Source organism: Aythya marila (genome assembly GCF_965140915.1).
Source record: "Aythya marila genome assembly, chromosome: 17".
NCBI classification, from domain to species: Eukaryota; Metazoa; Chordata; class Aves; order Anseriformes; family Anatidae; genus Aythya; species Aythya marila.
In genome coordinates this window covers 4,136,248-4,163,837 of record NC_139058.1, presented here as the reverse complement: position 1 = coordinate 4,163,837, position 27,590 = coordinate 4,136,248, and the positions used below count along the sequence as shown (strand labels likewise).

Here is a 27,590-nt window from a genome sequence, read left to right as displayed (position 1 = left end):
ATCCGAGGCGCGCGCGAGGACGCGTGCAGCGCGCGCCTGTTGCGCGCGGGCGCGCGCGCCCCGAGCGCTGCGAGCCGCGGACCGGGGGCGCGCGGGGCGCGGCGCTCGAGGCGCGCCCCCGCGCCCTCGCCGCCGCCGCTCTGCGCACGCGCGGCGGGGGCGCGCGCGCGCGGTCCGCGACGTGGCGATGCGGCGGGCGGTGGCGCTGCTGGCGCTGCTGGCGGTGGCGGCGGGGGCCGAGCTGCGGGACCTGGCCCGGGGCAAGGTGGAGGTGGGTGCCGCGGGGTCGGTGCCGGTGGTGGTGCCGGGGATGGTGATGGTGACGGGCTGTGCTGTGCTCTTTCTCCCCGCAGACGTGCGGCGGGTGACGGCTGAACCGGCTGCGGGAGGTAGGTGGTGTCTGGGGGGGGGGAGGCGCGGCCCCGCGGCGGGCGCGGTCCCGCTCTGACCCCGGGTCCGTTCTGCCCCCAGGTGAAAGCCTTCGTCACCCAGGACATCCCCCTCTAGTACCCGACGGGGGCTGTTGGGGGCTGCGAGGCACGGGGGGGGCTGTGTTGGGGCTGGGGGGGGCGGAATGGGGTGGGGATGGGGTGGGGTGGGGATGGGGACGGGAATGGGAACGGGAACAGGAACAGGATGGGGACGGGGACGGGATGGGGACTGGGATGGGGATGGGAATGGGAATGGGAATGGGATGGGATGGGGATGGGACAGGATGGGGATGGGGTGGGGACCGCCTGGGGATGGGTAAGGATGGGGATAGGATGGGGATGGAATGGGGACAGGACAGGGACAGGAAGGGGATGGGATGGGATGGGATGGGATGGGATGGGGATGGGACAGGGACAAGATGGAGACGGGATGGGATGGAATGGGGAGACGGCCGGACAGGACGGGAGGGGATGGGATGGGACGGGACAGGATGTGGACGGGGTGTGGACAAAATGTGGCAGGGCAGGGGATGGAATGGGCTGGGACAGGACGGGATGTGGGGCTGCAGCAGGAGAGGATACAGGGCTGAACAGGACATGGGATGGGATGGGAACAGGACGGAGCATGGGATGGGGCGATGGGACAGGACAGGGGGGCTGCGTAGTCCTGCTTGGTGCTGCCCGCTCCTTAACACGCTTGCAAGCCATAACCTGGAGATGAAGCACCTGCCTGGCGCCGACCCCGAGCTTGTACTCCTCAACCACAGATACGAGGAGCTGGAGGTGAGTGCAGCCACCAGAGCCCCTGTGTCCCGGTGCAGGGCACCTGGGCTGGGTGTGAAGAGGCTGCAATCCCTGTCTCTGTGCAGAGAATCCCCCTGAGTGACATGACCCGGGAGGAGATCAACCAGCTGGTGCAGAAGCTGGGCTTCTACCGCAAGGAGACACCCGATGCCCCTGTTCCTGAGGAGTTTCGGTTTGCCCCTGCTAAGCCTCTGCCCACCCTGCAGCCCCCCAAAGCTCCTGCAGCTGACAGCGAGACCCCACCTGAACGCGACGACAAAGAACATCCAGACCTCTAGTGAGCGGTGCAAAGAGAAGTGGCAGAAGGTCCTGCAGCCTCAGTGGGTGAGGATGAGGGTGTTAGAGCAGCTGCCTCTGCCTGTGCAGCTGGGAACAGGTCCGTGGGGTGACAAGGGTTTGACCACGATGCAGGGAGATCCTTCCAGCTCCCCCCACTGTTCATAGCCTCTTCCCCGGGGATGCTCTGAGCAGTTCTAGACTTGAGCAGGGGCTGCCAGTGCACCGAGGACATCCGAGTGAGCCATAGCTGCCTGTTATTGCCTTCCCCCACCCCAGCCATTCTGACACGGCCAACCTGAAGGAGCAGTAATCTCATTGTTCCTTTACCATGCCCCGAGGTTTAGTCACCTCCTGGTGCTGGGCAGCGATATCCTACCTGCACAGGACAGGATGAAACCCTCAGCAGAAAGCCCCAGGTGCTGAGAGTCGATGTGCTGAGTCCTGGAGGTGGGAGAGCTGCCCCCTAGGAGGGTTCGGCTTCACACCACCAGCAGGGTTGCCTCATATTGAGCACACAGTAAAACTTTTGCTTACAATCTGCTGCACCTTGTCATCTTTCCAGGGTGGGCACAGTGGGGTGTGCGTCAATGCCTGGAGGAGCTGGGTGCCTCAGAGCAACTGGCAGAGGTGGAGGGGGGCCACAAGGTCACCCTGGGTGCGTGGTCACCTCTGGTTGGTGAGCCCTCAACTGGGGTGGGACACGAACGGTTCCTCTCAGCTCTGTATTGTCCCTGTGCAGGAGGAGCTGTGCTTGCACAGAGGGGGCTCCATGCAGGTGGGGCTGCAAACACCCCCGGGCAAAGGGAGGCAGCCTTGCACACTGCAGGCAGGTTGCTGCGGGGGCTCCGTGCGGCCACGTTGCTTGGAGGGGATGGGGAGAAGGACTGGAGGCAGAGGCGTTGCCCTATAGAATAAACCTTTATTGTCTGGCTGGTGTTGGTACACGTGTCAACGCAGGTGTAGACGGTGATGAAGGGGTGAGTGGCACTGAGCACAACGTGCCCAGAGCTGGGGAGGAGCACGGGGGCTGCCTAGACCCTGGCCCTGGCCCCTCACGCCCTCCCTGCTCCCCTCCAGCTCCCCAGCACGTGGGTGCTGCAGGTCCCTGCCGTGGAAGTGCCCTGGGCACGTGAGTGCAGTGGGAAGCAGGGTGTCAGCATGGGGCCATCCCGGAGAGGTGGCACCAAGCAGGGACTGTGGTGGGCAGAGAGGCTGGCTTCCTTGCAGGGGGGCCAGGAAAACCGCTCTCGGGCTGCCTGGAGACCAAGGCGCTCTGCCTCATGGAGGTACCAAAACCAGCAGTGCCCACCAGGGCCCCGGTTCTTGGAGGGGGGTCCGCGGGCTGAGCTGCACTTACGTGGACCCACGCTGGCTCAGGGCCCGAGGGCACGACCATGCCCCAGCCTCCCTGGGAAACAGGGGCACTGCCCACATACAAACAATTCCTTTGAAAACGAATAACTTAATACGCTAGAGCATGGCGGGGGGGGGGGGAGTAGGGAGGAGGAGAACCAAGCTGGCTGCAGGGAGGGTGGCATCCTGGGCAGCACCCGCCTGGCACTGTCCTGCCCTGCCCACGCCTTCAGCCGGGCAGAGGCCGACCGAGGAGCTCCAGCAAGGCCGAAGCAGGGGGTGACCCAAGCGATGGAGCCCCCCCCCCTTTCCCCAGGACCAGCCCCGCAGCCTCTCCAGGCCCTCCCGCCAGCCTCTGGAGCGGAGCAGCAGCTCCTCCGCACACCAGCGTCCCTGCGGGGAGGGGGCAGTGAGGTGTCGGGCAGCTGCAGGCCAGGGCAGGCTCTAGCACTCTTTCTGCCGCATGCGCAACTCGTGGCGACGCAGGTGGTTGTAGAGGGACTGCACATAGGTGAAGACGCACTTGGGGTCTGGCTTCTTCCCCATGATCATCATGTCTTCCACCTCCACCAGGGGCACGCAGTCTGCCAGCATCCTGTGGAGACGCAGGCCTCAGCACGGCTGGGCGGGCTGCCCCTTCCTGCAGGGGACTGGGATGGGGTCCGCCAGCGCTGGGTCCCTCTGTCCTTGGACTCACCCTGCCCTCCGTGCCCTTATCCTACCCCTCCTGCCGCCTCCGAGGCCGGGCAGCCTGCAGGCACCGCTCACCCCTGCTGTCTCCATGCTCCCCAGCCACCCGCATACCCCCTGCCCCAGCTCCTGCCCTGCTCTCAGTGCTTGCAGTCACCCCCCCAGCCCCTGTGGGCATGCAAGCCCTCCTCCTTCAGCTAATGCTGCTGCCTTTTTGGCAGAGAGCTGCACGTGCCTGCCCTACATCCCACTGCCTTCACAACGGATCCAGGCAAAGGCTGCCTGGCTGCCGAGGAGCCGCTGGAGTGTCCCCGTCCCGCACTGCCCTTTGCTCCTACCCCACAGCCAAGGCCACATCTGCTGCATCAAGGGCTGTGCTGGGCCCTTCTCCAGCTGCTGCCAGCCTCATCGCTGCCCCTCTGCCATGAGCAGCACCCCAGCCAGCCCCCAGCACCCTGCCCCTGCCATCCCACAGACCTCCCAGTGCCCAGCACCACCCCAAGCCCTGAGCTGGGGCTCCCACCCTGCCAGGCCCCAGGCAGATCCTCAGCCTCGGGGACTGCTGGCACCGCTGGGTCAGGTATGGAGGGGAGAGTAGGGCCAGCTCCCACCCCATCCCATCCCCTAGTTGTTGAGAGTTTAGGGGTGGCAGGGGGGTGCCCAGGAGCAGAGCAGAGCTCCTGCTGCCTGCCCAGCTCCCAGCACCCCTCCCACCAGTCCCAGCTGGGCAGCAGTGCAGGCTGTGTGATGGGACCCAAAATAACAGCCCCATGCTGAGGCCAGGGCTGGGGAGGAGCAGGCTGAAGCTCAGCCTAAGGCTGGGCACTCAGCCTCACTTGGGACCTCCATGCAGTGATCAGGGCTGGAGATAAAACGCTTCCAGGGTCCCGCAGTGCCTACACAGGCCTGGCTTCGTGGCTGAGTGGTGGTGCAGGCTGAGCCAAGAAGGGGGCTCATTGGGGCTGCTCCAACCCTACTGGGAGGATCAGACAGCTTGGCTGACACCCTTCAGCAACACCCTTCCCCCAGTCCTCTCCCCCCTGTGCCAAGCTGCAGAGTCCCACCCGGATTTGCTGCATGCTTCAGTACCCCCAGCACCGTACCTGGAGGGGGGGACTCGGGTTTGGCACGGGCACAGCGCAGAGCAGAACCACTGCTGGTGCCAGCCCTTGGGCAGGGAGGTAGGGGTGAAAGGAGCAGTGGGCTCAAGGAGAGTTCCCCAGCTCCTGGGCTCCTCACGAGCGCTGCAGCCATGCTGGGGGGGTTTCAGGCCAGCCCAGCAGCTGTGTTGGGGACCTGCTTCTCTGCCTTGCTCCTTAGGTCAGCGCTGCAGGGCCGCTGCAGAGCTGGAACTCAAAAGGCCAGGGAAGCAGCGGGCCCCGAGCCCAGGACCTGGCTAGCACCAACCCCTCCACGTGATCCAGCAGCAGCCCAGGGGGGCCACGCTCAGGGCCTTGGAAAAAGCACCCGCCTGGTCACAGGAGGCCCCTGTTATACCGCCAGCCCAACCGTGGGCCCAGTCCCAAAGGGTGATGGAAAAGCTAAGGCAGCACGGGGAGACAGTCTCTGTCCTTATAAAGGCATTGTTTGGGCCTCGGTGTGCTCGTGCAGTGCGCAGCCGGGGGAGAGGAGGCTCCAGCGCCAGCTGGGATGCCCCTGAGAACAGGCACAAACAGTGCAAGAAGAGGCAGGACCGGAGCCTTGAGTCACACTTTCCAGGCTCCCCTCTCTTTCCCATATAAGAGCAGGCAGCACCTTGGCAAGGGGGAGGGGAGGGAGAGAACATCCTCTGCCACGCCTGACCCCACATCAGCCTCCACCCGGCCAGGGCGGGCAGCCCTGATTTTTGGGGGCGAGGAGGCAGCAGCAAACGCAAGCGGTGGGGCTGGGGGGGGGAGGTTAGGGGGCGATGGGTGCTCACCCCTCACCTGGGCACAACTGCTACGGGTGAAACGCTCAGCACCCGGCTGGGGTTGGTGAGCAGGAGGCCAGGGAAGAGCCCCAGCAGCACTGCTCCCACTGAGACCCCTGCGGCTGGAGAAGCATCGCCCCCCACCCCGGCTGCCACGCTCCCATCCACGGCCACCATCTCCCCCCCACACCCCTAGAGCTATTCTGAAAGCAGAGAGGAGGGCTTATTTGCCCTCCACCCCGCTCCTGGCAAGAGGGCCACGGCTCTGCCCCACAAAACGCCACCAGAACTTGACCCTTGCCCACCAGCATCCCCCATCCTCTCCCCCAGCCGCAGCTCCCCGGGCCCTCCTGCCCAGCACATGGCCAAGCTGCAGGACGCGGGCAGGTGGGTGCGGGGGTGGTTAATTTGACAGCAAGGTTCTCACCATCGCTCCCGGGGGGTGAAAATGGGCTACGACTTTTTGGTTTTTACCAGCCCCTTCTGGACCAGGCAGCGATAGAATTCCTGAATGTATGTGTACACACACTTCCAATCCGGCTCGCGCATCCGGACCATGTCCTCCACGTCCAGCAACTGCGGACAGTCTGCGTGCTTCCTGGGGGCAGGGAGAGAGAGGGGCAAGCCAGTGACCGCAGCCCAGTCGGGGAGGGGGAGAAAGAGAGAAAACAAGAGACATATCAATGCAGTTCCCGTTCCTCGGGCAGACGTTGCTCTGCTCTCGCATGCTCTGGGGGTGCACGATGCAGGGCAGGACAGGTCCAGGCACCGCCACGCTCCAAGGCCATTCAAGTGAGATTTGGGGGCCAGGTCTCACAAGCGGGGGACGGGAGGGTAGGGGCAGGTGAGCAGTGTGGACAGGCGTGAGGTCCAGAGGGAACGACAGAACAAGACAGAGGAGGGAGGGAGTGAGGTGTTCTGGCGCGCCTGGTGCTCGGGGAGCAGGTTCCAGAGCGGAGCAGTGTTCTATATAGCTCGTATATAGACTGGTCGGGAGGGCCAGGCAAGCCCAGCCCTCCTGCCCAGCTCCGCTTGGAACTGTACGGTACAGCCCTGGTGCAGGAAGCTCAGGAGAAGATGCTCACAAGAGCTGGAGGAGGAGGAAGGATGAGAGGCCACCTGGCTTCCAGGCCGGAGAGATCGATGGCTCTCTCAGTCCACGTACCGGTCCCCAATTAAGGCAAAAAGTCTATTAATAGGAGCGCCAAGACCCAGATAGACGGCCCCCTGTTCCTGCTTGCTCCACCAAACAGCACCACGGGAGCTCCCAGGAGCTCCCAGCTCATGCTGCCGCACTGAGCACCCGCCAGGGCAGGCGGGGACAGGACCCCCTCTGAAACCTGCCTGATCCTGCCCTGAGGCAGCCGCCAGCAGGGTGCTGGAGGGGAAGAGGAGTGGATGGGAGGAGAGACAGAAGGAAGGAGAGAGGGCCTGGCTTCCAGCCCTCCAGCTGGACGCGCTCCCGTCTCTCAGCACCCAGGAAAACCAGAAGCAAAAGGGGGAGGGAAGAGACTTGAGAAGCTGCGATGGTGTTTGAGCCCCTACAACTGTGAAGGAGGCACCTGGCACGTACAAACCCAGCTCCCCGGTCCCAGCTCCCCAAGTGCTGTAGTCCCTCACCCAGCACCCTGGAACAGGACGTACTATGCACAGCAGGGCAAGCTCAGAGCTGCTGCCATGCCTCGCAGAGCCTGCCCTGGCTTTGGGTCCTCTGCCCCACACCCAGGAAGCCCAGACCGCGTGCCCACCAGCTCCGCACCAGGCTGGGCTGTACCAGCCTCTCTGCACACCCAGGCACCGCTGTTCCCAGTGTCCCAACCTCATTGCATGGCACAGGAGAGCAATGCTGATGGGTGCTGAGCCCGGGGCACAGCCAGCTCCTCTAGAGCCATTGCTCTTGCCCTGCCTGCATCCTCCTCGCCCAGTCAGCAAGGAGAGCTGTCCTGAGCACAGGACACAGCACCACGAGTTACGTACTCTGCAGAGGAGAAGGCCACCTCGAAGTTGTGACGGCGATTCTGGGGTGTGAGCTGGCTGTAGTCAAAAGCCTCTGGAAAGAAGTTGTGGACCAAAGCACAGAAGGCCATGCCGTCGCTCCAGCTGGATGAGAAGTTCTGGATGTCCACATGCTGTGGGGAGGGAGAGTTACCAAGGGGCACAGTGACCAGCCCAGCCTGGCCCTGGATGGGGAGAAGGTAGCACTGACCTCATAGCCCCGGGTCTTGGCTCTGCACCAGTCCAGCAACATCTGCTTGATGCTGCTGGCGTTGGGAACACCAAAGCTGGAGGAGCGCTGCACGGCTGTGCGTGCCGCCGCAGGGTTCGGAGAGCTGTGGGAGAAAACACAGAGTGTCACACACACATGATGTTTACCACTCCAACTGTCCCGTGCCTGGCCTGTCCTCACCTTCCACCCTCCTTCTGCAGCTTCTCAATCATGGCCTTGCGAGCCTGTGAGGCGGATGTCTTGGGCAGGCTCTGAGCTTTCATCAGCTCCTTCTTCTTCTCAGCCTGGCGCCGCTCCAGCGCCGCCAGACTGCTCTGCCTTGAGGCAGTCTCATCTTCCCGGTCAAAGATGCTGGAAGCAACAGACAAAGAGTCAGTGCAGAAGGTGATGCATGCAGCCCTGGGAAGTGCACGCAGTGTCCTCAGACCCTTGTCATCACTGGCAGCTCAAAGACCACCCCACTGGTTCTGCCCCACGAATGTGGAGGTGGCAGAACTCTGTGCTGTGAGTTTTCCTTCAGGGAGGGCTCCCACCCAGGCTCCTGCCCACAAAGAGGACCCCCAGGCTGCTGCTGTGAGGACCACTGGAGAAAGTGAATGTGCATCAAGGAATGGGAGGTGACTGCTGGCTTTGGGGGTGTCCCCATATGGGGACAACACAAGCTGGACCAAGAGTGTGCAACCAGACAGCTGACACAGACTGCTTTATCTGTCCTGCTGCTGGGCCGGTGAGGGCCCTGCAGAGGCACCAGCACTCACCTGCCTGTCTTCTTGGAAGAGGAGCTGTAGGATGATTTGGTTTGAACAAATGTGCTGCTGCCGTCTGCAAAGAGAGAAAGAGGCCTCAGACAGGAGCAGAAAGAAACAGAACTGGGCGGGCTGAGGGGCTCTCCACGGCATGCTCTGCGGTAGGAATGCCCCCGTGGTTATGCCGTGGAAATTGGGCAGCACAAAGGGGCAGCAAAAGCTCTTACTGTCTGTTCTCTTCACATAACTCGACTCCATGGTTGTTGTACGGGAAGTCTTGGTGCCGTCATCTGCGAGGGGGAAGGCAAAGTGGGATCAGCTGGGTCAGGGTGACAGCAGCACCCACAGAAACTGACTGCCGCAAAGCACCCTTGTGTCCACAGAGCATGAAAGGGAGAAGTCCTGGACAGCCAGTGGGAGGAAGGGGCACAGCTACGTCCAGGACAGACAAGAAGGGCCAGACAGATGGCATGTGCCCTCCAGGCAGCAGAGACCAGGCAGAGTGGAGAGGCCAGGTGAAGGAGCGGGGAGGCAGGACGGCTGGAGCAGCTCTCAGTTTCAGTTCACCAGCACGTCCAGTGATGCTGACAGCAAGAGGTGTAGGTGACAGGAGTGTCCTGAGGTGCAGAGAGCAGACAAGGCCTGTGCCAACACTGATTGGGAGTACAGATCAGGTAGGGAGGCACTAAAACTGAACCCTTAAAGCTCAGGCCCCAGGCAGGCTCTGGGAGAGCCAGGAGACACCCACGTCCTCCTGAAGCAGGAGGCTAACAGAGGGAAGGCAGCAAGACCTGGCCCTAAACCAAGGTTCTGCTCTCTCCAGGGTGCAGCTGACCCCACGCACCCACAGTGTCACCTCCCTGCACAGGGAGAGCGACAGAAGGTGCCTGGGTCTCTGTGCTGGACCCTGCCCAGGGCTCTGCAAGGCCCCGTGCACACCACAGGCTGGGCTGATGATGGAAATGCCGGGGGTCCTTGAAGACGGTAAGCTCAGGCCAGATCCAGGGCAAGTGGAGAGAGTGGCAGAGAGAGAAACAGCGGCGAGCCTTGGCAGCAGAGCACCAGAAAAACAGCTCTCGGCACAGCTTCCCAAATGGCCAACACGCCTGCAGAGCCAAGCAAGCAAGGCTCCTGCTCTGCCAGACCTGCCCTTACTAGACTGGATGAGGCGTTCTGTTTTGGTGACAGTGCTGCGGGCTGAGCCATCGGCCGACTGGGAGCTCTGTGTGGTAGTGGTCTCGGTGGTGTGGCCGGCCCTGCCCGCTGTAGCCTGGCTCTTCATCTCCTGCAGCCTCTGGTCCCGCTCCTTCTCCCGCTGGTCTGCAAATCACATATGAGATGGCACCAGCAGCAAGAGGCAAGGGCCAAGGGGTGACGGACATGGGCCCAGCCATCCCAGGGTCTTGCCAGCTGCAGCCAGCCCAGGACCAGCCTGGCACGACCAGGGGTGCAGCGGAAAACAAAACACCCTCAATCTTTACTACCAAGATGCCCCTGCTCAGGCAGCCTCCTCCTGGCTCCACCTGCAACACCTCTGTGGCTAACAGCAGCCCCACATACCCCAGCCCTCCCTGCAGCCCCGTGTCTACCACGGGTCGCCATCCAGCAGGCCCAGCAGCTGCCAGATACCTCGCTTGCGCTGACGCAGCTCCCGCATGGCGTTACGGATCAGTCGTCGCTCCTCAAAGTCTGTCGTCTGATCCAGCTGCAGGGGGGAAGGGGAGGTTAGCATTTCCCTTCTGCTCTTCTCTCCAGCCCAGTTCTGAGACACCTCGCACCCCAGGCCAAATCCTGTTCTCAGGAGCCCGCACCACCCTCAGGAGCGAACCACGGTGAAGGAAGTACCATCTTATCCAGAACGTCCTCATCCTCGATCCTGTTCAGCTCCTCCACGTTTAGCTTGGTCCTTTTTTCCACCTCCTTCACTTGGACCTTCTCCATGCCGTTGGGCAGCTCTGGCTCCAGCCTTGGTGCTTGCGGCTGCTCCAACAGCCTTGGCGCCTGGGGCTGCTCCACCAGCCTTGGCGCCTGGGGCTGCTCCACCACGTCTGGTTCCATCTGCAAGGACAGTGCCACACGCCTGAGCCTCACCAGCCCTGCTGCCCGCCGGGCTGCTCGGGGCCCAAATTCCCCAGGAGCCTTTTTGCTTGCACAGTCCCACAGGCGGCAGGGACCGTGGAGGAGACGTGCTGCGTGGTGTAAGAACTCACAGTTGGTGGGATTCTGTGCATGACAGCAGTGACCAAGGCAGGCAGGGGAGCGTCACGACCCCCAGCTCAGCACACCACAGCCCACCATGCCTTGGGAGACTCCAGGCTTTCTCTTATCTGTTTCTACTCTGGCTGCTGAAATGTCCCCAGACATTTCCCACTTCAGCCTGGGGGTGTCCACGACCCACCACAGCCACCAGGGCCTCCAGCAAGGCAAGGGGGAACCCAGAGGGACCAGGCTGGGCCACACCACGCCTGGTGCCTCGCAGCCGGCAAGGTGCTGGCAAGGCCAGTGCGCACCATTAGCAGCAAGGAGATTTCCAGGGAATTAAGGGACTTAGTGTAAAGAAGAGCTTGTGGAGCAGATCAAGAGCCTCCCTGTCATCCCTGCTCAGGAACTAGGCCAGCTCAGCCCCCACGGGAGCACAGCCGGGATGCCAAGTCCCTTTCAGCGCGACCCCCAAGCAATGTGCCGCAGGCAGCTGTCCAGGCCCAGAATAGGGCCTGGAGGCGGTGGGCAGGAGGTGTCAGCGGGGGACCGAGGCAGCCCCACCGCACACCTGGCCCCGTCCCATGGCCCTGCCAGGCGTGGGGCAGGCAGGCACACGCTTGCTGGCACCCGGCTCCCCGCTCAACCCAGGCCGGGGCCCAGCAACGCCTGCGCCCTATAGCAAAGCCCAAAGTGTGGCAGGAGCAGCGCAGAGCCCAGGGCCAGCGCAGGGCGAGAGGACGCCTGCAACTCGAGCCCGCAACACGAGCCCGCACGGGGGCTGCGACAGCTGCCCCGCAGCAGCCAGCACGCCCTGCGGCTGGCACGCCAGCAATGCAAAGCAGGCAGGCACCATTGGCTCGGGCTCGGGGTCCTGCCCGGTGCTAGCCTCCCACAGCGGCGAGCCATAATCGCAGCTAATCCCGGTGACGCTGCCTGCCCGTTCCAGACACCCACTCTCGCAGGCCCTCCTGCTGCCATCCCTCGCCCCCAGGGCTTCTGCTCGGCCCCCCGGCTCCGCACCCGCTTGGCCTGGGGGCTCCAGCTTCAGCTCAGCGCTCTCAGCCCCACAGTCCACGGAGATCCAGGTCAGGACAGTGCCACCCTCCTCCCCCAAAATGCCTCCCCCCCTTCAGGCTGGGAGCCGCCTGGAGCCCGGACCAGCCCTGCTCACACTCACAAAGCTGTTGCTCCGGGAGAGGTGCACGGTTGACTGCTGGCGTGTGCTGGAGAATGTGGGTGGATGGGCCACGGGGCTGCCGGGCTCCTCGGTGCCCTCAAAGTGAGCGCAAGGGTCCTGTGCTTCCAGAAAGAGGGTGCTGAGGTCCTTCTCCGGGGGCTCCTGCGGCCCTAGCCACAAGGCCAGCACGTCCAGCCGGCGGCCCAGGCGCGCCAGCTCTGCCCGCAGCACCAAGTGCTCTTCCTCCAGGTCATGCAGGGCTCGGGCCAGGGGCTGCACTTGCCGCAGCGCCTGCTCCAGTTGCCCCTCCACTGCCCGCCCGAAAGCCTGCAGCTCCCACCGCAGCTCCTCCAGCTCGGCAGCCCCAGCCTGAGCCAGGCCCTCCAGGCTGGCCCCCGGCATGGTGCCGGTGGGCTCCAGGGCTGCGGGCGCTGCGGCGAGAGCCCCTCTCAGCTGTCTCCTGCTTTTTATACGAGCTTCGGGGGCACCACCCCCCCCCGGCTGGAGACCAGCCCGGCTCCACACGCCGGCTCGGCTATTCTTGTCGCAGCGGCCGGGGGTCCCGTGCAGGGGTGCTTAGGCAGGCGCTGACACTTGGAAGGATTTCCAGGCCCTGGGGGACCAGGTGGCCCAGTAACGGGGACGGGGGGGTTGAATGACACTGTGGGGCAGGGTGGGTGCCAGGCAGCTGCTGCAGGAAACCGGGTTCTGCCTCTGCCAGCCCATGGCACCCTTCATGTCTGTAGGTGCCGTCATGGCCAAGTGGCGCTGGGGCTCTGTGGGATGAGCCCTGGGCTGTCAGGGGAGGCAGGCAAAGGCAGCAGCCCCATATGATCCACCCCAGCTGTGCTGCTATGCTGCATGCAGACAGCCCCTCCTGCACACAGCCCTGGTAGCTCAAGAGACCGGGAGGGACCACCTTTTGCCTTCCTTTATCCCTTCTGCCACTGCTGAGGACGCCGTCCCACGTCACCCACGAAACACAAACCTCTTCAGCTCCAGGCCAGTGACGGTGCGGGATCCCGTGCCACCAGTTGTGACCGTGGAAACCCACGGGGGGGACCCATCTCCCCTCACAGCACGCAGCCGGATGGCACGCCAGGTCCCCACGCACCAAGCACCCCCAGCACCCCTAGCATGCCAGCAAGAGGTGCACACCACAGCAGCCACTGTCCCCCAGCTCTATGCACGCCACGGGTCCCCTCAGACTGACCCCTACCTGGCAGGGCTGAGGGCAGCACAGCCTCTTCCTCCTCCACCTCCCTGCCCGCTCGCAGCACACCTGGAAGCTGCGTCTGCCACCGGGCAGCTGAAGTGTCCTGAGCCCCCCCCTCCCGGCACGGCAGCACTGCTAATACCTTAATGAGAGCTGACGGGCCATTGGGGAGAAGCCTGCGCGAGCGCGTTAGCACAGGGCAGTCATCCTCCGCGGGCAGTAAGCTGCCCCCGGGCAGCAGGAGCTGCATCCTGGTGCAGGCAACATCTGCAGCCAGCTCCCACCAGGCTGCAGGCACTGCCTGCTTCATGCTGGCAGAGGCAAAGGCTGGGCTGAGCCCACCACGAGCAAGCAACGCTCTGGCCACTGGCGCTGCCATACTCTCAGAAGCAGGCAGGCAGGGCTGGCATTCAGCCTCGGAGGGCCATGAGTTAGAGGCAGCACTGCTCCTGACATCCCAGCTTCTGCCAATGCCACTGCGTGCACGCATGCTTCGCATTGCCCTAGATGGCCAAGAGCAGATAAAAGCACTTGAAGAGCTGTACACACCGGACTGCCTCTTGGGCACCTCCGACCTATCGCCCTGCACAAGCCCTGCTGCCCCAGCACCCCAGGCTGCCTTCAGATCTCCCCCCAGAGCTGAGCCGGGGGGCAGAGGTGGTGGTTCCAGTTGTACCCAAGAATCCCTGTGTGCCAGGTAGGCACAGCTTGAGAGCACAGAGAGAGGAATCGGTGAGACCCCAGCCCACTGCCCCACGGCAGATCGAGGGGCAGAGCCCCTAGAGGTGTTTGCCACAACAGGCTCTGCTGCTTCATTGCCAAGCTCCATTCCCAGGACGGAAAACACAGGGGTGGGTGGCTGAGCTACCACCACCCTAAGAGGTTTCTGAGATCAGAGGGAGAGACACACAAAAGCCTTCCACCTACCCCCACCCCAAGCACCTGTATACGCTGTGGCACAGACTGGAGCGCACAGGGCTCATCAGTCCAGGGACACAGATCTACACGCAGACCCCAGAAGCTCCCCCACCTGTAGGAAAATCAGCTGGAGCTTCCAGCTCATCCCGCCACAGACAGCTGCCTGCCCTGACCCACAGAACAGCACGGCTGCTCCCCACCCCACGCCCAGGACCCTGCACGCCGTGCCCGAGCTAGGCACAGCCCGGTGGCACCCAGCCCCTTCGGACACCACCTGGGTACACTCACCTTGACGACATTGCTGCTGATGCAGATGCTGCTGCTGCCGCCGGGGATGGTGGTGATGCGGATGGGGGTGCTCCTAAGCCCCAGGGTAAGCTCTGCAAAGGAAGCCACGGGTACTCGGGGCTTGCTCCAGCCTGGCAGGCTCAGCCCTGCACTTATGGCTGGGGAGAGGCTCCGGCCCCTGCCAGGCTGTCTGCCTGCTGTGTGCATCCTGCCTCGGCAGCAGGGCGCTGAGCTCTGGTGCACGGAAAGGGCTCTGGGGACAGCTGATAAATGTGGGAGCTCTTGCAGGAGGGGGGAGCCAGGCCCCCCTTTACCATCCCAGCACGCCCTAACCCCCCTAAGAAGGACAATTTCCACAGCTCTCCATCTGTGGCCAAGACTCCCTGGCGTGAGGGACAGCCCCGGGAGAACACGCGGAAGCATCCTGAGCCAGCAATGTCCTCGTGCAGGCTGGCAGGGCTGGACTGGGCATCGTGCAGCGACAGGAATGGGATGATGCATGGCTACTTAGGCCAGTGGGAGATGGCAAGTCTATGGGGACGTGGCACGGATATGGGGCAGAGGACTGGGCAGGATGCAAGGATAGGGTGGTGTTTTGGGGCCAGATGGGTCAGGGCAAACCGTAGGGACAAGAAGAAAGAAGATTGTGGGGACAGGGCAAGGACCACGGGCATGGAAGGGAGTGTGGCAGAACAGCAGGGCCAGGGACGGACCTTGGGGACAGATGGCCTACAAGCACAGGGACGTGCTGAGCAGGCTGGGCGTTCCCTGCCAGGGTCTAATCTTTTGGCAGAGCCCACGCTCAGCCTTCTGGCCACCAGCACCCAAATCCCACCAGTGCTCACCTGCCTGCTGCTGCCCACCTATCCTACTGGTCTACCCCACACGCCCAGTTGCCACCCTCCTGCTTACTGGTTTCCACCCGCTCCCTGGTGCCCACCAGCCCCTGGCACCTCCTCGATTGCTCACATCGCCCCTCGGGGCATCAACCCTCCCGGCACATCCTGCAGCCCCTACGGCCGCTCCCTGCTGTCCCCCCCCACGACACCCACCACCCCCAGCGGGTCCCCAACTGCCCCCAACACATCCCCACCCGGTGCCCACCTGCCCGCTGGCTGCCGGGGGCGGCCACGACGCGGGGCGTGAGGGACTGCGTGAGGGGCTGCACGCGCCCATCCTTGATCTCGATGGTGAAGTAGGTCTTCATGCCGTCGTGGGCAGCGGCGGCGGCGGTGGCAGAACCGGAGCCGGTGCCGGAGCCGACGGGGCGAGGGCCTGCGGGCGGCTGGGCCGGGCTCTGCTCTGCGCCTCCGCCGCCGCCGCCGCCCCGCGAGTTTTGAGCGATCCCCGACGACGGGGCCGAGCGCGGTCCCCGCTGCAATTGGGCGGGCCCGGCCCGCCCCCCCCCGCCGCCCGCCCCCTCGGGGCCACCCGATGGGGTCGGGGCTGCCGGGGCGAAGCGCTGGGCGCGCTCCCGCACCGAGGAGGAGCGCTGGATGGGGCCGTCGGGGCTGGGCTCTGCGAGGGACAGCGCAGCCGGGTCAGCCCCGGGGGGCTGGCCGAGCATCCCGTCGAGTGTCCCACCCGTGCACGCAGCCCCTTAGGGTGCCCCCGCCGCATGCACGCTGACCCCAAGACGCCCACGCCACCGCCACCACCGCGGGTGCTGCCCTCGAGGGGTCCCCACCACGCGTTTTGCCCCCCCGGAGGAAACGTGCAGGCGGCATCGTGCCACCACGAAGCTCCTCGCTTGCCTGGGCTCTGCTGCCGGGACACCTTCCCCCCCCTCCCCAGGGAAGCACGGAGAGAAAAGAGCCACCACGGGGACCTTACCCACGCGGCCAGCCGATGCTTGCTCCCAGCGGTGAGTGTTCAGGCGAGCCGGGGTCCTCGCTGCGTCCCGGGTGGGCGCTGCGGTTGGAGAGGAGCCAGGCAGACCCAGATATGCAAGGAAGAAGAGGAAGGGAGCAGAGGGTGAGCACAGCGCAGGGCTGTGTTCTCAGCTGCCCCTGATGGGCACAGCACCCCCGTCACCCCATGTTGCCCAAAGTGCAGCACCAAAACTCACTGGCACCTGCAGATCACTCTGCAGTGCAGACTTATAGCATGGAAAGGGAAGGGAAAGACCAAGGTGTCCACACCCGGGTGGGCACCAAGAACCTGGGGGCTGTGCTGAGAAGTTGGGATCATCCCTGCACCTGTAGGACCCTGTCCGAGCCGGGCCAGCCCAGCATCGGCTTCATGGGGAGGAGGGTGGCCTACTCGCCAGGCCAACCACCACCAGGGACTTGACCTTCAGGGTGCCTGGGGCTGCAAGCTCATTTTCACTCTTTATTTCCTCCTGGCACAGCAGAAGGGAAGGATTTTCCCAGCAGCAGGACAGGGCATCTGTTGTTGCCCGCCGCGATCTCTCAAGGCTGCCAAGAGGACTCAGCCAGGCAAGGAGGTCCCGGAGCGGTGCTCAGCTCCCGGACAGGCCAGCGAGCACAGCCCCGGGTGGGGGGGGGGGTGCTGGGGCCAGACGGGTGCTCAGCTCCCAGCCTTATTGGGACAAAGAATGCAAAAGGCCGGGGTTTACTGCAGGCGCAGATTCCCTTTCATGGCCCTGCAGCAGCCCGGCCAGTAGCTGGGGGACTTGTAAACACCGCGCCTGGCACCCCACCGCCAGGACCAAGGCCTGGGCCAGCCCCACAGCAGCTGGAAGGGGGTCAGGCCCACAGCCAGGTGGCACAGAGTCACCAGCCACCAATGTCCCTTTGACCTGGCCGGTTCCAGCTGCTGCATTCCTCTCCCCGAGTCGCGTTCCCAGGGCTCATGACCCGTGGACTCGGTGGCGGCACTGGAGAGGCTCAGCCCCCAAGCAGGGCAGCGCATCCACCCTCCCAGGCGTCCTCCCCAGCACGGGGCCAGCAGCTGCTTGCAAGGGCAGGGCTGGGGCAGCGAGGCCTGGCGCTGTGCAGGGTGCTGGCACCCGCTGCTGGGGGAAGCTCCTGCCCGAGCTGCTCCACGTCGCCCTGTCGAGGGTTACCCTTACCCGCTCGCTTCTCCTCCAGTTTCACAGCCTTCCCCGACGCCTGGCCTCGCACGCAGATGACGAACTGCAGGAGGGGAAAGGGGCAGTGCAGTGAGCTGGGGAACTACCCAACACGCAGCCCCCTCTCTCCCCTGCTCCCCAAACCCCCTGGCAAATCACAGCCCCCAGGGGCAAGCACTGGGACCAGCCTTGTGACAGCTGCCTCCACATGTGGCACCTCCAGCCCCTGCTAAGAGGACCGGGGGGCGGATGGTCTCAGTGTTTTCTAGCTTATGCCAGCATTCCTCTACCTGGTTGCCCTGGCTGACGGCAGAGGGCTGGTGCTGGGGATGCTGCTGTGCCTGGCGGCTTTGCCCCGTGCCGCGTGGGGTCTCCAGCTGCTCAGCGTGGGGCTCCTGCGTGGCAGAGTGGCTGCTGGAGCTCTTGTCTTTCCAGGAGGCCTGGTACTGCACTTCGCACTCGGCCACGCGCTGGGTGCATGGCTGGACCCGCTCCAGCTCCGTGGGGTGGTCTTCAGGCTTTAGGGCTGGAGCAGGTTCCGGGGCTGGAGCAGGCTCCGGGGCTGGGTGCAGGTCTAGGATCACCAGGGCTCCCGAGGCTGTGCCTGCAGGGGAGAAAAATGGGCTCCATGCAGGGGAACCTCAAGCTGCCTGTGCAGTATCGCCACTCCCAAAAGCCCAAGCAGGCAAATAGCTTTTCTGACCCAGCCTGGGCTTTTAAGGGGATTTCCCACATCTCCCCCTCATACCTCTCCATCCTCCTACTCCCCCCAACACCCCACTTTTCCCCACGCTCCCAGACTCTGCTCCATACCCCGAGCAGGAGCCTGGGTAGGGCTGGGCCTAGGGTAAATGGCATTTACACGGACTCACCCTGGGCACTGGGTTTTTGGGGCCCTCTCAGCTGCTGGCTGCTCAGCTCCTGCGTCTCCGTTTGGCCATGCTCCTGCTCCACTGATGCGTCTTGCTCGTGGGCCTGGGGAGAGTCGGGGTAAGAGCCCAGCCATGCCTGCAGCTGCCCCCACCCCAGAAGGCTCATTGGGGACAAGCGTCCCTACACCTTGCTGCTTCCACTGCCTGCAGACTACATTTGGCTGCTGGCAACCTGCTGCAGCACTGCCTGGGGTCAGAGGGCAGGCAGGCAGCACTGGGCAGGCTGGAGGGATGCTGTGTGCACTGGAATGTGATCAAAGCCTTCCTTCCTACCATCCCCGGGGCTCCCAGCACCCCTGAGATAGGCAGCAGGACACAGAGCTCCTCTTGGGTCCCCTTGTGCCTCCTGCTGCCTGTTCACGACAAAGCAGCAGGCCAGCCTCGTCCAGCATTGATCGCAGGAGGTGGGAGGAGAGGACAGTTCCTGCCCCGTGCCCCTGTCCTGCTTCCTCATCTCCAGGTATCCAGAAAGCCCCACAGCAGTAGGGCAGAAGGAATACGGGGTGACATGGGCTCAGATCCTGGTGTAACTCCAGGATGGGGGGAGGCAGAAAGGGGACCATGCTCCAAAGTTTCACAGGAGAAACCAGTCCTCAACCCTGTACCCCACTGTGGACTCTGTCTAAAGGAAATGCCTCAGATTTTGGAGAAATTGGCCAGATAAAGTGGGACAGCCTCACTGGCTGCTCGGGAAATGCCCCTGCACAGACAGGGGCATCACTGCCAGGCAGGAAATTTGGGGTTGCACCCACTCCTCCTGGCCCTGGCCCTCTGCCTGCACCACCAGCTCAACCTTTCCCCACTTGAAGAGTCATCACCGGTGGGCTCCAGCCTAGCTCCAGACCAAGCCTGGGCCCCTTGAAGGTGAGCAGGGACAGCCAGTGTGGGGAAAGGGTGGCCAGCTGCAGCAGCAACTGCTGGACAGGCCCAGCTGGACCTGGGCCAGGGCAACATCTGACACTGGTCACAGCTTGCACCGGTGTCCTGGGTGCTCCTGCGACCAGGCACAGCCACATCCCCAGCGTCCCCAGGCCCCCCCAGAGCCCTGCTTTGCCCCCAGTGGCACCTGCTCCAGTCCCCTAAGGCAAGTTAGCCACATATGCATAGGGGTTTTTGCCCCCAGAAGGCTAGCACTGGAGCCCGAGAAAAGGGCGAGGAGATGTCCAGCAGTTCCCCCACTAGCAGCACCCTGCACACTCACCACAGGACATTCAGGCTCCTCAGCAGGCAGCTGGTCAGCATCTCCACCGTGGCTGCTCTCCTCTGTCCCATCCAGCACCGGCTGCTCAGCATCACCCCCCTGGCTGTCCTCCACGCTCCTGCCTACAGCCAGGGCCTCGGTGCTGCCCTGACAGCCGTCGTCCACGCTCCTCACTGCAGCTGGAAGCTCGGAGTCTCCTCTCTGGCTGCTCTCCCCATTCCCAGACAGAGCTGGCGCTTCAGCATCATCCCTCTGGCTGCCTTCTGCAGGCACGGCTGGGGGCTCGGTGCCGTGCCTCCGGTTGCTCTGCACGTTACCAGCCAGGGTTGCAGCTGAATGAAAGCAAAGAAGGCGTTTAGGAAGGTGCTGGACACATCCCAGCACCTCTCGGGTAGGTGTAGCAGCCTGCCCTGGCGGAGACACAGGGAGAACACCTCACCTTCGATTTCCTCAGCCCGCAGCTTGCGGATGGCAGCCCGGATGAGCTTGCGCTCCTCGTATTCACTGGCTGCTCGCAGCTGCAGAGGCGAAGACCCAGGAGTGAGGCACAGGGAGGACCTTCCCACCGCAGGCTCTCCAGGGTGGGGAGCAGGGAAGCCTTGATGACCCCCGGCTCCCCCACACCACCCCGACCTCGAGGTAAGGGGCTAGGCAGGGCCGGGCCAGACCCCAGCAGCAGCTACTCACCAGCTTTGTCAGCTCTTCCACATTGGTGATTGATTCAAGTTCCCGGGACAGGGAAGCCAGAGCCTTCTGCTGCTCTTCCTCCAGCTGCTGGGACCTGCACGGGGGCCGGGGCATCAGAGCAGCCAGCGGGCAGCCACGGTGGGTGCTTGGGGAGCAAAGCACCACGCAGCCAGCAACACCCCACGGGCAACGGGGTCCCCGTGCACGCAGCCACCCGGTGCCAGGCTGCTCCCAGCCCTGCACCCATCAGCGTACGGACCAGCTACAGCAGGGTTTAGGCGTTGTTACAGCACCCAAGGGGAAGGAGCAGGGTGCAGATGAGCGTGGTCCTCGCAGGCTGTACTCACCGCAGCCAGTTCTCCTTGTTGTCCTGCCGGTGGCTGCCGCGCTCGGGTCGGAAGCGTTTGGACGCCAGTGCCTCCTCGTCCCTCTCCAGCTCCTGTCGCTGCAGCTCCCTGATGGCCGAGCGGATGCGGCGCCGCTCAGCCAGGTCCAGCGTGGCCTCCAGCTGGGAGGACAGGGCAGGGCTCGGTGCTGTGCTCCCCCCCGGGCTGCCCACGCGCCGTACAATGGGGCCATCTGTCCTGCTCGGCCCACGCGCGCGGCACACACTGCCTGGCACTGTTGGCCCTACACAGGGCAGAGCAGGGCACCCCCCTCCCCCCTCAAGGGACAGAGATAGCTTGGTTTTGGCATGGGATGGGACACACAAGGCTGAAAATGCAGGAAGGGAGCTGGGCACCACGGCTGGGACCATGCACAGCAAGGAGATGGGGCGCATGGCACCCGTCAGTGGCCTGTGGGTCAGTCCTCTGCCCTCCCATGCCAGCAGCATGGGGGCGAGCCCTCCTGCTCCCCACAGCAGCACAGAGGCTGCCCAGACCCCTCTCGCATAGCCACCCATCTCACTGGGAGGTGCTGGCGCAGTGGATTCTAGCATCCCCCCCGGAAAGGGTCCCCCCAGCACATCCAGCACCAGGCGGGCTCGTCACTCCCCTCCGGCAGCACCGAGGGATGGCAGGTGGCTCCTGGAGCCCAGTCCAAGAGCAGGATCTACCCCAAAGCAAAATCCATGTCCACACACGGGGTGCCAGACCTGTGGGGAAAGGTCAGGCACGGCAGACACAGCCTCACTGCCTTCCCGCGGCGGGACATCAGGAGCAGTGCTGGCTCCCAGCGAGGGAACCGAGGGGGTGATTTCCCATGGAGCTTGTTAAAAATAAACCCTGTGACCCACAGCAGCTGCTGTCAGCATCAAGCCCCAGCATGCTGTGAGTCACAGCATCCACAGCACAGAACGAGAGGATCGGTCCCCTTCCTTGCAGTCCCACAGGACACCACCAGGCCACCAAGCCAAGCACGGAGGCTTTGGGTCACAGCTGAGCGAGAAGACCAGCTTTTGTCCCTGAGCTGAGCCCATCTGCGCTTGAGCCAGGTTTGCGAGCAGCACAGCAAGCTTGGAGCGAGCCAGGGGAGAGCCTCAAGCCACTGCAGGTCTGCTGCACACCCTGCAGCTCCCAGCATGGGCTCTCCTAGCAGAGCCATCGCTCTCCAGCTTCTCCTCCCTGCACTGGGCTGGGGGGAATATTTCCATCCAGGCTGAGGACCCTGGAACAGAGCTGCCTTGCACTGCCCCAGTGGCAGCTGGAAACGAGGTACCTGGACAGCTCAGTGACAATTCTGGGAAGCCCCCAGATGGCTGCACCTCCAGGCTGCTAACCCTCAGGGCCACCCTGCAAAGCCAGGCAGCACGGGACACGCGGTGTTAAGAGGCAGAGGCTCCCCTCTGCCTCCTCACCTCAGAGGCAGCAGCTCAAAGCACGAGTTCTCCCTCCCATTTCCCTCCTGGCACCCCCTGCTGGGCCACCAGGCTGATATCAGCAGGCTGCAGCCAGCTGTCACATCCTGCACAGCGCCAGCATCCTCCTCCTGGGCAAAGCCAGGGGCTTGCAGCCCCGCACCGTGACCCCTACCCCACAGACTGGGGGCTCTCAGCTGGAGGTTGCGCCTCTACAGGCACAAGAGCAGGGAAATAGATGGGAAGAGCCAGAGCTGCTGCGCTCCTGGGACATGGGGAGTGTCAGGGCAGGACACCCAGGGAGGAAATCAGCCCCTCCATCCGCAGGGCCTCCCACTTCCTATCAGAGCTCTGAAACTGTGCTCGCCTGCCCCGGGCTGCTGTCAGCACCCTTGGGAAGCTGCTGCGAGGACAAAGCCACCAGCAGTGGGGCCTTTCCCCACGTGGATAACAGGCCGGGCACCCTAGAGACAGGAAAGATTTAGTGGGGACTCCCCCAAGCAACTTCTTGGCACTTTTTTTTCACGGAAAAAAGTGCCCGGAAAAGCTGGAGACCCTTTGGCCAGCTCGCTCTGTGCACATTCCCCAGCAGCAGCTCTACCCCAAGCCTGAATGGAGGAGATCTGTGTCCCTTACAAAGGGGGCAGGTCTTTTTCTGCTGGCTCCACGTGCAGCAGAGAATTCGGGTCTTGGAACAGAGTGAAGCGAGCTGTGCACCACGTGGAGCCGTAACAGCGTCGGGCCAGGCAGCAGGGCCAGCCCCAACCCATCCTACAGCCACACAGCCCTTGCCATGGCAGGCCCCGAGCCACAGACAGCTTCCCTGCTGCCTGCACTGGGGTGGGAGAAGCCTCTGCCCCTGCAGACGAGATGCCCTCAAGGCAGCAGGAGGGATTCTGGGGTCACCCTGTGCTGCCCAGCCAGGCAGGAACCCAGCTCAGGGTGCACAAGGTGATGCCAAGGGTCCAGGGGAAGAGATGTGGCCCACTCTGATCACACCCAAACAAGGAGCCAGGTGGAGCAATGAGCCAAAAAAACAGGGGCCTGCATGCTCTCTGAGGTACGTTCACGGACCTGAGGCAGGGGGTTGGAGGAGGATGGGGAGGAACAGCGGCAAGCGAGGCTGTCTGCAGCTGTGCAAAGGCCGTAAGGACAGAAAAACTCTCTTCCACCCCATGCTGAGAGGTGGAGGCCCGCACCATTCGCTAAATAAACTGCTGGCTGCACGCTGCTCGGCCCTGGCACCCAGCACAGGAGGCTCAAAGCCTCATAGCCGTGGTGCAAAGGCAGCTCCATGGCTCCTACAGGAGCCGGGGACACCCAGTGTGGTTCACATCGCAGTGCAGAGGACACCCTGCTGACCCCCAAGCATGCCCGACAGCCCCCCTGCAGTTCTTTCAGTGTTACCCCAGCTTCACCCTCCTCAGAGCAGCCTCGGCTTCTCTTGGGGGCAAACCCACAGCAAGGCAGGGGTGAAAGGCAAAGAGAAATCGGGCAGCAGCATTTCTAGAGGCGTCCTGCCTCCAGCACCCCAGCTGCCGCTCAGAAAGATGAAGTCGAGAGGGAACTCACTGCTGGACAGAAGGGAGGGAAGGAGGACAACCAGGAAGGCTCTGCCCTGCCCAGGAGGCTCCGGATGGGATCTGACCTGCAGCTGGGTCCCGGTGGGTTCAGCACGCCTTTCCTCTGCAGGAGAGATGGCAGCGGAGCAGCAGAAGGAGCCTCATCCCAAGCCCACGTCAGCACAGAGCCAGGGCAAGGCAAACAAACGGCTCCGGAGGCTTTCGTGGCCAGCAGCGAGGGGAAAAGTGCCGGAAACCACAGCTGGAGCCAGGGGTGGGAAGGGGCCACGGGGCCCGGCCCAGGCTGCAAGAGCAAGCCCGGAGCTCGGGACATGCCAGGGCCCCACGGGCCCTGCCCAGCCAGCAGCAAATTAACGGTTGTGAGCAAACGCCCTCCTCGTCACACACACACACAAAGTGGCTTTGTGAGCAGGGCGCTGGCAAAGCCACCCCTGGGCTGCCTTCCTGATGATGCCCAAGCCTGGCGGTGCTCAGAGCCTCGCCTCAGCCTCAGCCCCGGCCCGCCAGCAGAGGGCTGCAATTAGCCCCGCAATCAGCCCCGCAATTAGCCCTGCATCCACCCACCTCCGGGAAGAGGCTGAGCACAGAGGGGGCACTGAGCGGGCTGGAGCTCGGCCATGGGGATGGCTCAGCTCTGGGGACAGGAGCCAGGCGCATCCTCAGAGGTGCCACTCGCCCATCAAGTGCCACTCGGCCCTATAAAGTGTCCCCTACAGCCCCGCTTTTGTCACTTTTGGGAGGATGTGGAGAGCACGACTGCCTCCCAGGCAGAGGAAACAGGAAGGACAGCCGGGTGGCGGGGATGCAAAAGTTCCTTGGGGCTGTAGCAGCCTTGCCTAAAGGCCGTCAGATGTAAAAAGGGTTCCTCATGCCTGTGACTTTCCTAGCTGAAGCCTGCCCTACCCCTTCTCCTGCCCGATAAGGGATTTGCATCCTGCCTGCCTAATTAACCATCCTGAGAGACCTGGAGAGGCTATGAGAGGGGGGTGTCCCCTAGTCCAGGGCCAGCAGAACGCAGCCTGGTGCTCGGCACGGCTCCAAGAACTCCAAAATCCCCACTGCTTCCAGCCACACATCAAAAGACCAGCCCTACAGCTGCCCTGCCAGCCAGCATCTGCTCCAGGCTCCTCCAAGGAGCCCGTGGGAGCCAGGTGGGTGGCAGAGGCTCCCCTGGTCACTCCTGGCCCAGCCCGCTCGGTCCCCACGCAGCAGCACCCCCAGGGACACCAGGCTGCTGCCGGGAGCTCATTTGCTGGGAGAAAGGAGGAGGAGAACAGGACAGAAGCTGAGGGATAGGGAGAGCGAAGGAGTGAGGAGGAAGCAGTGGGAGAGGCAGGCAGTTTTCCCTTATATGGGCTAATCCTCTTCCAGCTGAGTGGAGCCAAAACCTAACCAAAAAAAAAAAAAAAAAGAAATCCTTCCCCGCCTCACATGAGCTTGGGACGGGCTTTCCCCAGCCCGCTCTGCAGAGGCACGGGGAGACCTGCACCCACCACAAACAGCCACTGCAAGGCTGGGTGCAGCCAGGGCAGGAGGAAATCTGAGGGCATGGGGGAAACGGCCATCCTCCAGAGTCCCCCACAGCCACAGGAGGAGGGGACAAGCCACAGCAGCCAGGGATGGAGGGGCAGCCTCACAGCTTGCAGCAGGACGGAGAAAAACACTCTGCTCATGGACCTGTCCACAGCCCCAGGAGCATCCCCGTGCTCTGCCTGCGTGCGGCAGAATCACAGGGCGAGGTGGGGGCAGCTTCTGCCTTGGACACCTGCCTGGCCTGGGAGCAGCACGCACAAACAGTCTGCTGCAGATTGAAGGCACCAGTCCCCACCACAGGCTGCAAAACCCCATCTGGTTCAGAAGAAGAAAGCCCTAGGGAGAAGCACTGCTTGCTGCTTGGGTGAAATCTGCCTCGCTAGGCAGGCCAGGGACCCAGCTCCATCTGGACACTCAACCACCTCCCTGCCAGCACCCCTGGGGCCTTGCATCAATCCAAAGAGCTCAGCGAGTCTCAGGTGGGAAGCGGCAGAGCCAGGGCACTGGCAGGATGGGGACAAACCCAGACCACCCGTTCCCACATCTCTAGGGTCACCCTCTGACCCATGCTTCATCTCAAGGGCAGCGGTGGGCTCTCTAACTGAAGCACAACTCAGCCTGTGAGCAACACTGCTACCCAGCCAGCTCCTTCCTCAAGGATGCTGCTGGCCACAGCAGCTCCTCCGGTGCACAGGGAGCGAGCAGTAGGAGCCACAAAACCCTGAGTGGCTAGCACAGGCATGATCTTAGCACACAGCAAGACCCAGGGATCGCTGTTGGCATCAGCTGCCTTGTACAACAGCTCCCTCTGAGCCCTTACACCCCTCTTGCCTTCTCCCTCTCGCCTTGGTGAGCACAGGGGGCAGGTCTGCAAGCTGTCACCCAGAGGCAGGCAGGGTGGGAAGCTCTCTGCAGTACAGCCCCCACGCCGATCCCCTGCCCCCAGAGGTGCAGTTCCCAGTTCCCTAGCGCTGCCCCAGCACCCCGACCTTTTCCTGTTCCCCGCAGACGTTCTTTCCAAGCTGACTCAGCTTCCTGCCGCTCACCATTCCCCAGTGCTGCTCCAGCGCTTGCTCCCGGGCTACCCTGTGCTCAGCCAAGGCACAAAGGAAGCCCCCCAGCCCCGAGCTCACAGAGCAGGGGATCAGCTTTGGGGAGGCTGAATCAGCGGGAAGGCATTAGCCTGTCCTAAGCAGCGCAGCATCCTGCTGGGGCGTCCCCTGTCCGAGCAAGTGACAACCCCGCTCCTGCTTTTGGGCCACACGAGTGTTAACGGCCCACGAGCACACCCAGTGCTCTGCTCCTGCTCTTTCTCTTGGGGGACTGGAGCTGAGCAGGGCAGCAATTCCGCGGGGACTCTCGGGAAGTTGCTCCAACCGCTGCCGGGATGCCCGGCACAGCACCGCCACAGGAGGCAAGCGGCCGAGACTGGGAAGGGCTCAGCTCTCGGGGCAGAGAGGAAGAGGAGACCTAAGCCAGATAAAGCAGACAGCACCTTCCCCGCCTGGCACCGAGCAGGTAATCGAGGAGGCAGCAGGAAACATCTCGGCTTGGAGCTGCCAGCCAAGGCGGCAGAGACAGCAGGCAGATGTTACAGCCTGGGCACGGGTGCAAGCAGAGGCCAGCGCAGGAGGGCTGGGGTCTCCAAAGGCCAACAGTGGGGCAAGAAGCGGACTATCACTAGCACTCCCTCGTGCCCAGACCCCCCCCTTCTGCCAGGTAGGGCCCAAATCTTCCCTTGGGACCCTTGGGGCCAAGGCATGCCTTTATCCCACTCATCCCACTCACTTCCCAAGCTGCAGAGCCCCGCGGGTTGCAGCTCACGGATACGGGAGCAGGAGCTCTCCCACCCGGCGGGAGGACCCCGGCCTCTAGAGGGACCCCCGATCCCTCTCTCCTCCTTTACCGGAGCCCCAGGGCTGGGGCACACACGGGGCACACACCGATCCCCCCCAAACCCCCCCCCCAAAAAACACCCCGGGGCCGGCCGCAGCCCCGCACCGAAGCTCTCCACCGGCGGCGGGGGGGGACTCACCAGCTTCCTCAGCGCCCCTTCGTCCATACCCAGCAGATTTTCCTGGGACATCCCGGCTGACCCCCCCCCCCTCTCCCCGACGGCTCCCCGGGGTCGCAGCTCGGAGCTCGGGGTCCCTCCGGTGCTGCCCCCGCCGAGCCCGAGACAACGAAGGGCGGCGCGACCCCACCGCTCCGCCCCGCTCCCCGCCCGGCCCCGACCGGTCCCGCCGCAATTCGGGGGCGGGGGCGGCCAAAGGGTGGGGATGGGGGCCGGGCCTGTGGGGTTGAAGCTGCTCCGGGTTTCCTCTGGGTTTCCTCCGGGCTTTTTCCTCCCCCCCCGTCCCGGTTTTTGGCTGCCCGGTGGCTGCGGGGCGTGGAGGGGGAGGACCGGGAGAGAGGAGGTCGCGTTCCCGTGTGGCTTGGTGCTGACCCCCCAAGAGCCCCCTTGGGTTCTGTTCCTGCAGGCATGGGGCAGCCCTGATGTGGGAACCCCCCCAAAAACCCCTCAAACTCCCCAAACCCTGGGGCAGCTGGGTTTGGGTTCATCAGACACCGTCCTCACT

General features: G+C 63.8%; 2 protein-coding genes across 6 annotated transcripts; one reads left to right on the top strand and one right to left on the bottom strand.

The window, feature by feature from the left end:
- Positions 1-140: 140 nt before the first annotated feature.
- Positions 141-2,070, top strand: SELENOM (selenoprotein M). Its single transcript, XM_082774518.1, has 5 exons — positions 141-271; positions 354-389; positions 472-506; positions 1,136-1,214; positions 1,301-2,070. Exons 1-5 carry the CDS (start codon positions 188-190, stop codon positions 1,511-1,513), a joined length of 447 nt encoding a protein of 148 aa, XP_082630644.1. The 5' UTR covers positions 141-187; the 3' UTR covers positions 1,514-2,070.
- A 496-nt stretch (positions 2,071-2,566) lies between these two features.
- On the bottom strand, positions 2,567-27,168 carry SMTN (smoothelin). 5 transcript variants are annotated; one of them, XM_082773993.1, is made up of 21 exons: positions 27,047-27,168; positions 20,445-20,605; positions 20,098-20,191; positions 19,850-19,928; positions 19,411-19,742; positions 18,150-18,252; positions 17,568-17,881; positions 17,278-17,341; positions 16,077-16,154; positions 15,348-15,761; positions 14,244-14,335; positions 10,288-10,500; positions 10,072-10,147; positions 9,598-9,762; positions 8,670-8,732; positions 8,455-8,518; positions 7,877-8,047; positions 7,676-7,799; positions 7,447-7,598; positions 5,897-6,067; positions 3,430-3,462 (listed from the first exon to the last, which is right to left on the bottom strand). In XM_082773993.1, exons 1-20 carry the CDS (start codon positions 27,095-27,097, stop codon positions 5,923-5,925), a joined length of 2,955 nt encoding a protein of 984 aa, XP_082630119.1. In that variant the 5' UTR covers positions 27,098-27,168; the 3' UTR covers positions 3,430-3,462; positions 5,897-5,922. The 5 variants fall into 5 exon arrangements, with proteins under 5 accessions (XP_082630118.1, XP_082630121.1, XP_082630120.1 ...); XM_082773992.1 differs by lacking the exon at positions 5,897-6,067 and having other exon boundaries at positions 2,567-3,462; XM_082773995.1 differs by lacking the exon at positions 5,897-6,067 and having other exon boundaries at positions 2,567-3,462; positions 15,348-15,518.
- Between the last annotated feature and the right edge of the window lie 422 nt (positions 27,169-27,590).

Bases quoted from the DNA above. Each gene is read 5' to 3' on its own strand.
- SMTN (XM_082773992.1), bottom strand. From the start codon at position 27,097: ATGTCCCAGGAAAATCTGCTGGGTATGGACGAAGGGGCGCTGAGGAAG. The intron at 17,882-18,149 runs GTGAGTCCGTGT...TCTCCCCTGCAG, and splicing joins CCAAAAACCCAGTGCCCAGG to GCACAGCCTCGGGAGCCCTG. The intron at 10,148-10,287 runs GTACTTCCTTCA...TCCCCCCTGCAG, and splicing joins AGGACGTTCTGGATAAGATG to CTGGATCAGACGACAGACTT.